Source organism: Egretta garzetta, unplaced genomic scaffold, assembly GCF_000687185.1.
Source record: "Egretta garzetta isolate BGI_Z169 unplaced genomic scaffold, ASM68718v1 scaffold420, whole genome shotgun sequence".
NCBI classification, from domain to species: domain Eukaryota; kingdom Metazoa; phylum Chordata; class Aves; order Pelecaniformes; family Ardeidae; genus Egretta; species Egretta garzetta.
The window spans coordinates 506,222-518,930 of NW_009258386.1; the positions used below are offsets into that span (position 1 = coordinate 506,222).

Sequence of the window (12,709 nt, forward strand, 5' to 3'; positions counted from 1 at the left end):
CTGAGATCTGAAAGCTCCCTAACCTTGATTTTGTCTCCCTTGAACGCGTTTGCTTCTGAGAAGAAAAATGAGATTAGGAATGATTTGTCCCATCATTCTTCCTATCACAGATAGAGTGGGGGAAACCCATAATACAGCCTTTCCAAATATAAACTGGCATAGGCAAGATACAAATTTCTTCCTTGGTAGGGGAGACAGATGGATGGGAGACTTTCACATGCACTCCCTCACATATGGATATGTTCTTTCTGCTCATATATAAGTAATGTCACGCAAAGCATCTACCTCTCTCGCTGCGCATTACTAGTCCTTGAATAACATGCCCAATGTGGCCACATGGGTGGCCCGTGGACTGACTGCGCTTCAGAGGTGTGCTCTGCCAGGGACTGCAGTTATTGCTTGTACTGGAAAGCAGTGGGAAGGCAGAAGCATCTTAGAGGAGAACTGAGTGCTGTTTCCAGCGGAAAACAAGTGCTTGCGGGGGAGGGCAGATTGATGGGTGAGCCCTGAATTACTGACACTGTGGTCTTCATGCTGAGGAGCGGGGGGAAGGCATCGGAGAATGGGGTCCCAAAGATGGGTCTGACTCATGCAGTTGTCAAGCTTGAATCATTCTGGTGAGACTTGACTACTGTTACTTTTCCATACTAGACAGTGTGAAAGCACTTTGTTCTCAAAATGGAAAAAACATTCCTTAGGACATGAACCAAAGAGTTTGTGCAGGATCAAACACAGGTTTGAACAAAAAAAATCTGTATGAATATTTTAGATAATACAGTATTTTCAAATAGTAATGTATTGGATGGTTAAATGAAAACTAAAAATAGGTAGAAACCTTAAACAATTACTATTTGTATGAAAGAAAGTCCAGTGGTCTGGATTATGATGATTTATTTTCAAAATTTTTTTGTTTTAATTAACTAATCTTACAGTGGAGTTTAGCAGTAACACCCAGCACCCAAATTAAATAAATGCTATCAAAAACATTTTAGTCATCTTTTGACAAATGGTAATCATATGTTACTTCTTGACTGCCAGACTAAATGAAACAATTACTATTCATGGACTGTTTTATCCTCCCAGAATATATTTAACAATGTCTGCCTAGATTAGTAGTCAGATTACTCAGTATAAATAGTGAATATTTCATACTGAGACAAAAAGGAAATAGTAAGGAATTTATTTATTGTCTTGCTTATCCAGATTCCAAATTAAAGTTACTCACTTTGGTTATAGCATGAGATGAAAAGATTTACTAGAAGCAATAATATTGTCAAATACTTTAATGTTCTTTATATTTATACTATTTATATTATCTATACTATTTACACTATTTATATTATTTACCACGAAAACTGCCTCTCCTTCTAGATGATTCCACGTTTCAGTTCTGAAGTTGCTATCTTATCACTAGACAAATTATTTAAATATGAAAGAATGAATGAACTTACAAACATCCAAAATAGGGAGAGAATAATGTATGTGCATCTATATGCATGTACTTTATATATAGAATTATGTTGTTGTTTCATGCAGTTGTATTTGTGGGACTGCATCACAAAAACCTTTACTCAAACTTAATGAAAGGTTTGTTTTGCTTGGGTTAATATATAATTTAGGTTGACAAAGCCATAATGGCTAATTAGTTTTTCCTCAGTGCAGCCTGTAATGAAAAGAATGCCTGTTTTAAGAAGCTGTCTTTTGAAACAAATGTGGGAACTGCATTCATATATGCGAAAAGCACATTATTGTCCAGTATGCATTTATCATCTTGACTATGAAAGCATAGAATATGGAAATATAACTCATCGAACCAAACACTCAAATAGGCACACAATAGAAAATCTCTTAAAGCAACTGTGGTTTATTTCTGTGTGGGAGATGTGGCTATCTAGCTCATAAGGAAGCTTCCTTTACTTCCAGGATGCAAAATATTGCCCAATTAAGAATCCTGCACAAACCCATGTTTAACACAATCCTCTATAAAGAGAACATATGTACATGAATTAGTACTCTGTAGCAACTCTGAACAATTAATTTGAATAAAAGCTTTTAAACCTATATTACTAACTTGCTGAATCAAAGTACTGCGATGACTAACATACACTTCTGAGCTTGTGTAGCGTTGTTTTTCATTAAAGAAAGCTAGAGAGAGCTTATGGAAATATATACGAAAAGGAGATTATTTAGTTTGCGAAGTCAAATACAGAAAACAGAGGGAATCACAAATTTACAATTCTCCGTATTACTTTATTTCTTCTCCATATTGGTATGTGCTTTGTATTATTTCAAACAAGAGCCCTCTGTCAAAGACACATTATTGCACCAATGGAGACTGATCATTGTGTACATTTACAATGAGTGTCTAGCCAGGGACACCACGGAAATGGATTCCAGTCTGCTACTTGCATATTCAAACGTTCAGCTTGTATATATTATTCTGTCACCCTGCCTGCAATCAATATTCAGCTGCACAATCCACTGTTATCGCTACACTCCCCCATTTTGATAATCTACCTTTGGATATAAATTTTCTCTTCCCTAGTTACACAGACCTCAGCAGCTTTTTTCCTCTCTCTCAGCATGTGGTGGGTTGACCCTGGCTGGACACCAGGTGCCCACCAAAGCCGCTCTGTCGCTCCCCTCCTCAGCTGTGGAGCTCGGAGAGAAAATATAAGGAAAGGCTTGTGGGTCGAGATAAGGACAGGGAGAGATCACTCACCAATTACCATCACGGGCAAAACAGACTTGACTTGGGGTAATTAATTTAATTTATTACTAATCAAATCAATGTAGGGTAATAAGAAATAAAACCAAATCTTAGAACACCTTCTTCCCACCCCTCCCTTCTTCCCAGGCTCTATTTCACTCCTTTTTGTATACTTCCTCCCCCTGAGTGGCACAGGGGGGTGGGGAATGGAGGTTGGGGTCAAGTTGGCCAGTCCTTCAGGAGCAAACTACTCCAGCATGGGTCCCTCATGGGGTCACCAGCCCTGCCAGCAAACCTACTCCAGCCTGGGCTCCTCTCCCACAAGTCCACAGGTCCTGCCAGGAGCCTGCTCCAGCATGGGCTTCCCGCAGGGTCACAGCGTCCTTTGGACATCCACCCACTCTGGCATGGGGTCCTCCACGGGCTACAGGTGGATATCTACTCCACCATGGCCCTCCATGGGCTGCAGGGGAACAGCCTGAGGGGCACAGCCTGCCCCACCATGGGCTGCTCCAGGGGCTGCAGGGGAATCTCTGCTCTGGCGCCTGGAGCTCCTCCTGCCCCTCCTGCTGCACTGGCCTGGGGGGCTGCAGGGCTGCTCCTCTCACATCCTCTTACCGTGCAGTTGCACAGGTTTCCTCCCCACCCTGCCCTGAAATTTGTCATTCCAGAGGTGCTACCACCATTGCTGATGGGCTCAGCCTTGGCCAGCAGCAGGAGCTGGCTGGCATGGGCTCTGTCAGACACAGGGGAAGCTTCTGGCAGCTTCTCATAGAAGCCACCCCTGTAACCCCCTCCATTGACAAAACCTTGCCACGGAAACCCAGTACACAGTAAGCTCTTTTATTTTGTTGGTGTTCTCTTTTTTCTTATAGCTAAAAGTTCACATGAAGAACTCTTTATGTCTTGCTCATTACAGTCCCACCCATCCCCTGTTAAGAAAGTCTGGAAGACAATTAATACTGGAACAGTTTGTCAAGAGGGAGTATTTGGGTCTTGCCTTTATTAACCAAAGCGCACGCGCAGCCCAGAGATGTTCTGGTGATTTTACGCTAACTGCTACGCTTGATTCTTCATGGGATGTGGTGGACCAGTGCAGAAGACATTGCAACGAGGAGGTTAACCACAGGCCATGGTGGCAGTGACCTGTACGTTAATAGAGGCGATGGCGGTGTCACCCAAGCGCACACTGTGGCATTGGTGTGTGCTGCCTTCAGCAACGCCACCTGTACGTGCTGCTCGTGAGGGCTCACACCTCTGCAGAATGCTCTCAGCAGACCTCGGGGTACCATCTAGAAAGCTCAGTACTGCTCAGGCTTGTTCACTTGGAAAAATACTATAAATACTGTAAAAACAGATATCCCATAACCATTTACTAAAGCAGTTTTAAGTAATCTTTTAGGAACTCTCCTAACATTATTCTCTTCCACTTGTGGTTCATTTTAATGTATTTCTTTGTCTTTCTGCTGTCTTAACAAGTGGTTTCTTTATAAAAAGAGACTATTAGCGTAAGTTAGGCTTATTCATTGTTCTGGGGGAATAAAAAATGATTTGCAAAATAACCAGTCTCCTCACATTGTACTTCTCTCTCTGCTTCCTATAATATCCAACATTAAAAATAACTACTTTTCTGTACTGTCCTAATTATTTAACTTATCACTATCTACTGCTATTGGCTTGTCATCAGTCTTGTCCAAGATCTTTATTTGGCTTAATTTAACAACCTTTTTTTTCTTGTTGCTTCTTTCAAATGCCAATCCTCTCATGTCATATATAATTTGTCTCTCCTAAAACAGCCAAATTATCAACATAGCCAAAAATATAAATCAGCCTATTTCCATTTGCACTTGTAACTCCACAATAGTGCCAGTAACCAGAGAGCACTGGAAGCCGTTGTCTCTCTACCACAGTCTCACCTGACTGCCAAATGATGTGGATATTTAAATCTTTCTTTTGTAACCCAAAACCATGTCTGCACCATCCCAGTAATTCCACCAGGGTTCCAGACACATCATTGCATTCTACAAGCCACCTTGGCGATATGCTTTCTTAAATCTGTAAGAAAGTGTGTTTGTATTTGCTTTGTATCACTATGCGACGTAACACAGACTGTAACAGCGTTATACAAAGGGGCCTCTGGATGGTGGAAGTAACCATTTGGCAGAGCTGGAAATGGCCAAAATGGAGACCTTTCTATCAAAACAACCCCAATGCACCATTGTAAAAAAAAAAAAAAGTAGAACACACTTTAACGAACTCCTTAGTGATGGGCTAGACAAAAGAGAATAGCAAATGGGCATTTTTGAGCTAGCTGAGCTGTTTGTGGAAGAATTATATTCTGAAGACATTCAAAAGGCAGCCAGAATCCTCAGGAGCAACCAGCAACCAGTTGCTGACAATGTTTCCAGGGAACGATTTAAAACAGGAGATGATAAGCTAAATCAAAACCTTTGCTAATTAGTTGCACTGGAGAGCTGAAGACATTTCTAAATGAAAAACTCAAAACAGTGACATGATCAACTCTTACAAACAAGTGGATGGTGCCTTCAGCCCCATGACAAGCCATCTGTCTTTGGTACGTTTATAGACGTTTTCTAATTTTACAAAGTAAACCTGAAAATAAAAATAACATTAACAGAAAAACAAGTCCAGTGTGTATCTAAAATTTTTGTTTCATCAGGCACTTTAAACTGTGCATCACATATCTAGCATTTGGAAGAATTAAAATACAGTGCACTGTATTACACTATCTCTGCTAAACAGGTGTGCCACTAGGAAATGTCCTGCCTCAGTGGATTTTGGCATACCAGCGTCTGTGTAGGACATGCTATTGAGGATGCTTCCTTTAGGACATTTCAGAAATGAGGCTTCTCACATCACACTGCTTAAGCAACAATAAATAAAATGCAACTACCCCACATTATCATACATAACATTATCAATACTTTAACTCCACTCTCTATTTTTCCTGCTTATTAGGGAAAAAAAAAAAGAGTCTACTTTCACTGATGTCTAACGTGCACTATCTAAATAATGTCTCTACAGAACGTAGACTGTTGCCCAGGGCTATTTTATTTCACTGCTTAAAGCTAAAAATAAAAGCATTTATGTTACCCTTTAGGTTTTGAAATCCCCACTAAGCATACTCTTCAGTATGAGAATCACGCCTGAAAAGAACCATCCATTTTACTTTTATCTCTATTTTAAACTTTTGGTAGGATCTGTTAACGTGAATATTATTTGCAAGAAAATACGGATGTGTAACATTTCAGACTGCAAGAAGTCAAAACACCTCTCACAACAATATTTAAGTACTTCTAAGAGTGTTTTAATGTTCTCACTGTCTGACATGTTGATTTGAAATCTCCCTATCATGTCACCTTGCTTTTAACCATTTTTCCCATTCTTCCAGTCTTTTTGTGTAATTAAGATTTTTCTTGACTCTTAATTAATTTCCTTTCCAGTCCTTCAGACAAGGCTATTCTTCAGACAAGGATAAAAAAAATCAATTATGTTGTAGACTGAGCTTTTCACTGACTTAACCAAATGGCACTGTAATGATTGCTTGCCCACTCATTACCTACCTGTGCATTTTTTATATATCTGCTTTACCTTTTTGCCCACCCCAGCACACTGAGACAGAATCTTCCTCTGCATGTCCCACAACAACAAGGAACTGTTTGAGTGCCCATCCACTCCACTCCATAACTCAAATTTTCAGTTATGCTATTTTTTTCACCTAGCTTTCTATGATCCCTCTTCCATGGTAGCATTTGTCAAATTGTTCACTTCATCTTTAAATTCTGTCATGTCACTAATATATATGATGTATACGAATATTTAATACTCCTTCTAACATTAAATAACAGGACTCCCCTGTCTTATCAACATAGCAGAAAATTATTATTTTATTTATGCCTTTCATTGCACATTTCTGAGATGATTCCTAAATGTTCAGCACACTCCACAGGGCTTACTAGTTTTCTTAATTGCCTTGAGTAAAGAACTTTGTCAAAAGCCTTTTGAAAGTCCAAATAAATTAGATCAAGCATTTCTTCCTCATCCATTATTTCGATGGCACATTCAAAGAGTTCTAACAGATCAGAGATGGTTTTCTTTCAGCAAAGCTACCCTGGCTTCTTTTAGCAAAATTTAATCTAGAGCTTTGCTCATAATTCTATTATTGATAATGTATTCAATCCATTTAGCTAATACTGAACTCAGACTTACAGGCCAGTAGAATAAATCTAGTTTGCTGGAAAAAAGCAACAAAACTAAACAAAAGCCAAATTTTAACATTCATCTTTTCAATAGGCAATTAAGTGCTAAAAAAATTTGCACCAGCTCAGCCCCTTCCATTCTTATAACCCTTGTCTGTAGCCAATCAGCCATCTGATTCTGCTTTCTTTTTAGTCTTTAAATGTCTCTTATTATTTCCTTTAATTGCCTCAATTTAATATAATATAGTTATGGTTTAGTTCCAGCCAGCAGCTAAGTACCCCACAGCCCCTCACTCACTCACTCCCCCTGGTGGGATGGGGGAGAGAATCAGAAGAGCAAACCAAAACTTGTGGATTGAGATAAGAACAGTTTCATAATTCAAATATAATAATGATAATGATGATGATAATAAATTGCAACAAAAAGGAAAACAACAAGAGAGAAAGAGAAATAAAACCCGGCAAAAACAAGTGATGCAGTTGCTCACCACCCACCAACTGATGCCCATCCCATCCCCGAGCAGTGACCACTGCCCCCCCCAGCCAACTCCCCCCAGTTTCTATACTGAGCATGACATCATAGGGTATGGAATGGCCCTGTGGCCAGTTGGGGTCAGCTGTCCTGGTTGTGCCCCCTCCCAGCTTCTTGTGCCCCTGGCAGAGCAGGGGAAGCTGAAGGGTCCCTGACTGGTGTAAGCACGGCTCAGCAACAACTAATCCATCAGTGAGTTATCAACATTCTTCTGGTACTAAACCCAAACCACAGCGCTCTGCCAGTTACTAGGAAGATAATTAACACTATCCCAGCTGAAACCAGGACAAACATCTCAATTTTACTACTTCAAACATATAGATATTTCATTGCATTTTCTGTAGCACAATCCATCTAAATAAATCTTTCAACTTATCTACAACAGTTTCTTCTAAATCTACTCTTTAAAAACCAGCAGGTCTGCTGATATTTTCATGAGGTTGTCTGCTTCTGGTGTAGTTGAAAAAAATCTTTGCAGTTTCTTTCATTTTCAGCTATAAGGTCTTTGGACTGCCTCTTAGACTATACATTTTCTACTTTCCATTTTTCCTGCCACAATTTGTTTTCTGTTTTAACAGTTACAGTTTACCTGGAAGAGGCTACATTTGGGGTCAAATTAATGCTTACCCCTCACAGTTTTTTCCCATTGATGTTTAAATCTTTTTCTTAATAATCTGAGACTGACTTACCATTTGAAATCCCATTCATGTGTTAATTCAAAGAATTACTATAATTAATTTCAAGGTCAAAAGGACAAAAGAACCCTCACATATCTACTTACCTTAATTACAAGGACTGACAATGGCACATTTAAATAGCAAAAATTTTGCAACTCAGTTATAAACAGCATCAAAGATACAATAAAAGAAACAGTATAAATAAATTTTAAAATTATACTTTTACATCAGCTATTTTGGTTAGGAATTGTTCACTCATGTACAGCTATTGCAATGTTTAATTTTTGTTAGTTTCATTTTTTTCCAACTATATATTCCATTTATCTCTCTTCCTGCCACAGGCAATTAGAAGATATATTTTTGGATGCTCTATAAAAGGTTCTTTTACAGTAATTTGATTTTACTATTGTCCTACCAGAATAAAATGATCCTAATGTTTCCTTTCTTCCAGAAAGCTCTGGCAGACTTTCCCCAGTCTGGGTACGGTTTGTCCTGAAGCATCATATCGGTGACCTGCAGGGAAAGAAGAAATAATACACCGTTAAACTGGTGTCACAAAAGAAAGTACTAACACGGACTTTATGAATGCTTTCTTTCATGCGTGACATGCCTGCTTCAGTTCTGATGATTTTAATAGTTAGATGGTAGGAAAATAGTATCTCTAGTGTTACCTGCAATCAAGATAAAGTATATTGGCCTATATATTCTGCCCCTAGAAGTGCACACAACTCCTTGAGGAACAAGGAAACCTGTGGAGATGCCAAGATAAGAAGAGGAACTGGTCTAAAAGTTACAGCATCCTACAGTACATAAGCTACGTTCCCCCATGGCTACGAAGCCTTCCAGTCCAGCCTGGGAGAGGGGACCCACTTCCTCAAGAGCAACATCAGCAGAATTTCCACTCTTGAAATCAGAACTGGAGCCAGAGAGCGCAAGCCTGTAAATTAAGCACTATATGCCATTTATAATCTCCTCTCGGTTCCTGGGATCAGTAAGAAAAGCACACTTGGGACTAGAGACACGAAAATCCCTTAAAACTTGCACGAAACTTAAAAAGTATGAAATATTTATTCCATTTTCATAATTCCCATCTAAAGAGACCATCTGTTTCTCTGTCCAGAGACTCACATGCATGCACTACTTCTGGATGGAACACAAAAGTATTAAAAATTACTTTCAGCTAAATGAGGGAGGTGAAAACCCCTCAGGCACTTGCACCTTTGGGAAGCTGTGTTTTCATATCCATTTACTTCAAGTTAACTGTAGCAAAAAGCACCGAAAGTTTCATTACAGTAAACTCATCAATTCCGTTGTGCGAAAGATGCGGAAGAGTGGAAAACCTACCCATATGTAAAGATTAAGAAATAATTGAACAGATAAAGGAAATAGGGGTGAGCACCTGCTTCAAAATACAGATAAGTAAAACAAATTCTTACTGTCATTGGTATCAGTACACAGAGGAAAATTACTGGTTTGACTAGTATGAAAATAACTCTTAATAAGATTTCAGAAGGAAATAACTTCAAATTGGAGTCAAGATTTCTTCTTTTTATTTTCCACTACATTTATTTTGATATACAGAGTTTTTAAAATCCAGTTTGCCATCCAGAGTGCGAGCTACCACTTTCAATCAACAACATTAACAGTGTTTATTAAAAAGAACACATGGCCCATGATTGAATTAAAACTACACATAAACTGCATTCAACTTCTAAATTTTGGTTCCAAGTCCATTTGGGGTTAACTGTGCTCAGCATATTAGCCTGAAGGGCTGGGTCCAAAGGATAATGAATATCCTAAATAAATAGAAGAACACATTCTAGGATTTTATGATTCCATTAAGCCTAGCCTGAAGAAAAAGCAGGCTATATCCCAAAATACCACCTTTACTAATTGTTTTATGTAGGTAAATCTTTTCTCAGATCAGCATGCTATGATACTTCTTTATAACATCCCTATTATCTAAATAAATATCTCGATAAATATTTAATGCTGAACAAGACTCAATAAAGATTTGATCCACTACTTTAGTAATACCTTTTTCTCTTAGGAAGAGTCTACATAGTAATGAATATTTGCGAAGAACAATTATTTCGAGAGGTTGTATTCAATTTTCAAAACACTTTCTCCAGACACTTTCTGGGAAATACTTATATTTGGTAGAAGGATGCAATCTGCTGCTGTATGACCAATTATTAGAGTAGCATGTTTCATAAGAATGACATTCAAGAAGAAGACATTTTCTGAGAAGAATGGCAAGACGAGGCAGGAACTGTTCTTTCTGCTATCAGACAGTTGGTCTTTCATCTCCCAGCTTTGGCATTTATTTAAAGTCATATCACCAGATCAATGTCAGACTGGTTGCAGCTAAATTGGCTGAAGCAGAGACAGTCATTAAAGGGATGCATTCCATAAAGAGAAATCCAATTACCTTTTGCATTAGAGAAATCAAATTCATTTTCTGGTTTGGTCAAGGACAGTCACTATGGAAAACAGCTCACGGGAGAAAAGCACTCAACACTGTCATAGTGCAAATAAGTTTTAGATAGGAACATAAAAAACTCATTGCTGCTGTTGGAATGATGTTTTTAGAAAAAAAATTAATTTAATTTGCACAGGTTAGTATAAATAGAGTGTGTATTTTTTTTTTTCTCTCTCTTTGTATTTCACCATGCAATTACTGGCCAGCAAACATTTCTGTCCTTTTCTCCTGGACTATATTTGAAAACACTGTGGATAGTCAGGAATAAAAAATAATTGATCACTTCAGTAATTCTATGTATGCATGCATCCCACATCATCAAGATAAAACAGGGAAAGCCACTTACAAAGTAATTAAGTAATGTATTTTTTTCTTGAACTGAGAGATGTGATATACTTTAATCAATTAATTATACTTCTTCAATTCAGAAAGGAATGGCCCCTACATTATAATGACTATATAGTTTTTCATTTTATTTAGTGTCTCATGAGAAAAATGGTTACACTGTATTAAGCTGCACAAACAAAACGGCATAATACGCATTGTCTGACTTTTTGAGTTACACACATGCCACAGCAAAATATTTTCATAAAAAATTAGTATTCCTTCTATATATTACAGAATCTTAAATTTCACCTTGCTAAATAAAAATTACTTTATTGACTATTCATATTATTCACGTCACATTAACTATGAAGATAACTGTAACACTTTTTAAAAGGAATATTACTATCATTAAATTAATAGTAAAATGTTGCAATTCACAATTTTTGTTATAGAAAATTCAGTTGTTCCTTTTGATCTGATATACTACAACAAGTTGAAAAATTACATCATATCATAGAGAAGAATCTGGGATTCAAAGTCATGTTCAGAGCAAGTAACTCACACAAACAAGTGCAGAAAGCAAAATTATAAAAACTCAAAACCAGTACCTAAGATACCTGGATACTACACTAAGTGGAACAGTAAGACACCTTAAGACTCATTAACTCCTTATGTGTAGTTGCTCTTTGAGCGGATTGCTCAGGATGCTCAGCACGTACTTCAGATCTCTCCTCCCGAGACAGTCACGTCAAACGATGCTATGTTGTGAGTCACAGGATCCTTCCCTGCAGAGGCAATGTCTGCAGCAGGAGTTTCAGGTAAGGCTAAGTATCTTTTCTATCAATAAGGTAACTGCAAATGAAACTCTTTTTAAAAAGAAAAAAAAAAAAAAACCAAAACCAAAACCAACATGAAAATGACCTAATGCTTTGGTCATGTCTTCAAAGTATCTTCCAAATTCTTCACTAGTAGGAGCTATGCTGTCATCTTCAGAGTGCAAACTGATCATTATTGGAAAACTAATGTGGCATGGGCTGCTGGCCAAGCTGTTTTCATCTGCCAGATTGCACTTCAGAAACCTAGACATATAAAAGTACATCAAATGGTTTCATAGTATCACTTCTCCACATAAACTGCAGAAACTGGATCTTGAAAGAGCGATGGGCTCTGGACAAGCTCTCTAGGATGCGATGTATTCCATGCCATAACATTCATTAAGTAGAGATCAACCCTCAATGGAGGATTTTCATTGCTTTATTCACACTTGGATAAATCACCAAAACAGGGTAAAAGCATCCCTCCAGAATTTAACAGAATGTAAAAGAAGCCAAGATCCACAAAAGCCTGGAAATACAAACCAAATGGTGAACTCCGAAATCTTTTTTATTATTTTGATAGAGCAATGAGCAGTGAAAGGTCTAATGGGACATTCAGACTCCAACATCTATGAGGAAAAAAGTTGTTCATACACAACTGCTCAGCCAGAAGGACAAGACATCTTGGTGCTATTGCTGGAAAATGGAGTAGCCTGAATAATTCTGCATCTAATGGCAGGGCTCAGAGGGTTCTGATCGGCGGGGCAGAGTCCAGTTGGATGCCGGTAGCTAGTGGAGTTCCCCAGGGCTCGGTACTCGGCCCAGTCTTGTTCAACTTGTTCATCAATGACCTGGACGAGGGGACGGAGTGTACCATCAGCAAGTTCGCTGATGACACAAAACTGGGAGGAGTGGCTGATATGCCAGAAGGCTGCGCTGCCATTCA

The 12,709-nt window shown here is 38.4% G+C and overlaps 1 protein-coding gene across 1 annotated transcript in view; it reads right to left on the reverse strand.

The window, feature by feature from the left end:
• The window catches only part of TMEM117 (transmembrane protein 117), a 222,694-nt gene that overhangs the window by 66,394 nt on the left and 143,591 nt on the right, over window positions 1–12,709 (reverse strand). Inside the window, exon 4 of the mRNA XM_009642245.2 lies at window positions 8,555–8,652. Within this exon, the coding sequence (XP_009640540.1) occupies window positions 8,555–8,652 (98 nt within the window). The remainder of the gene's footprint in view (window positions 1–8,554; window positions 8,653–12,709) is intronic.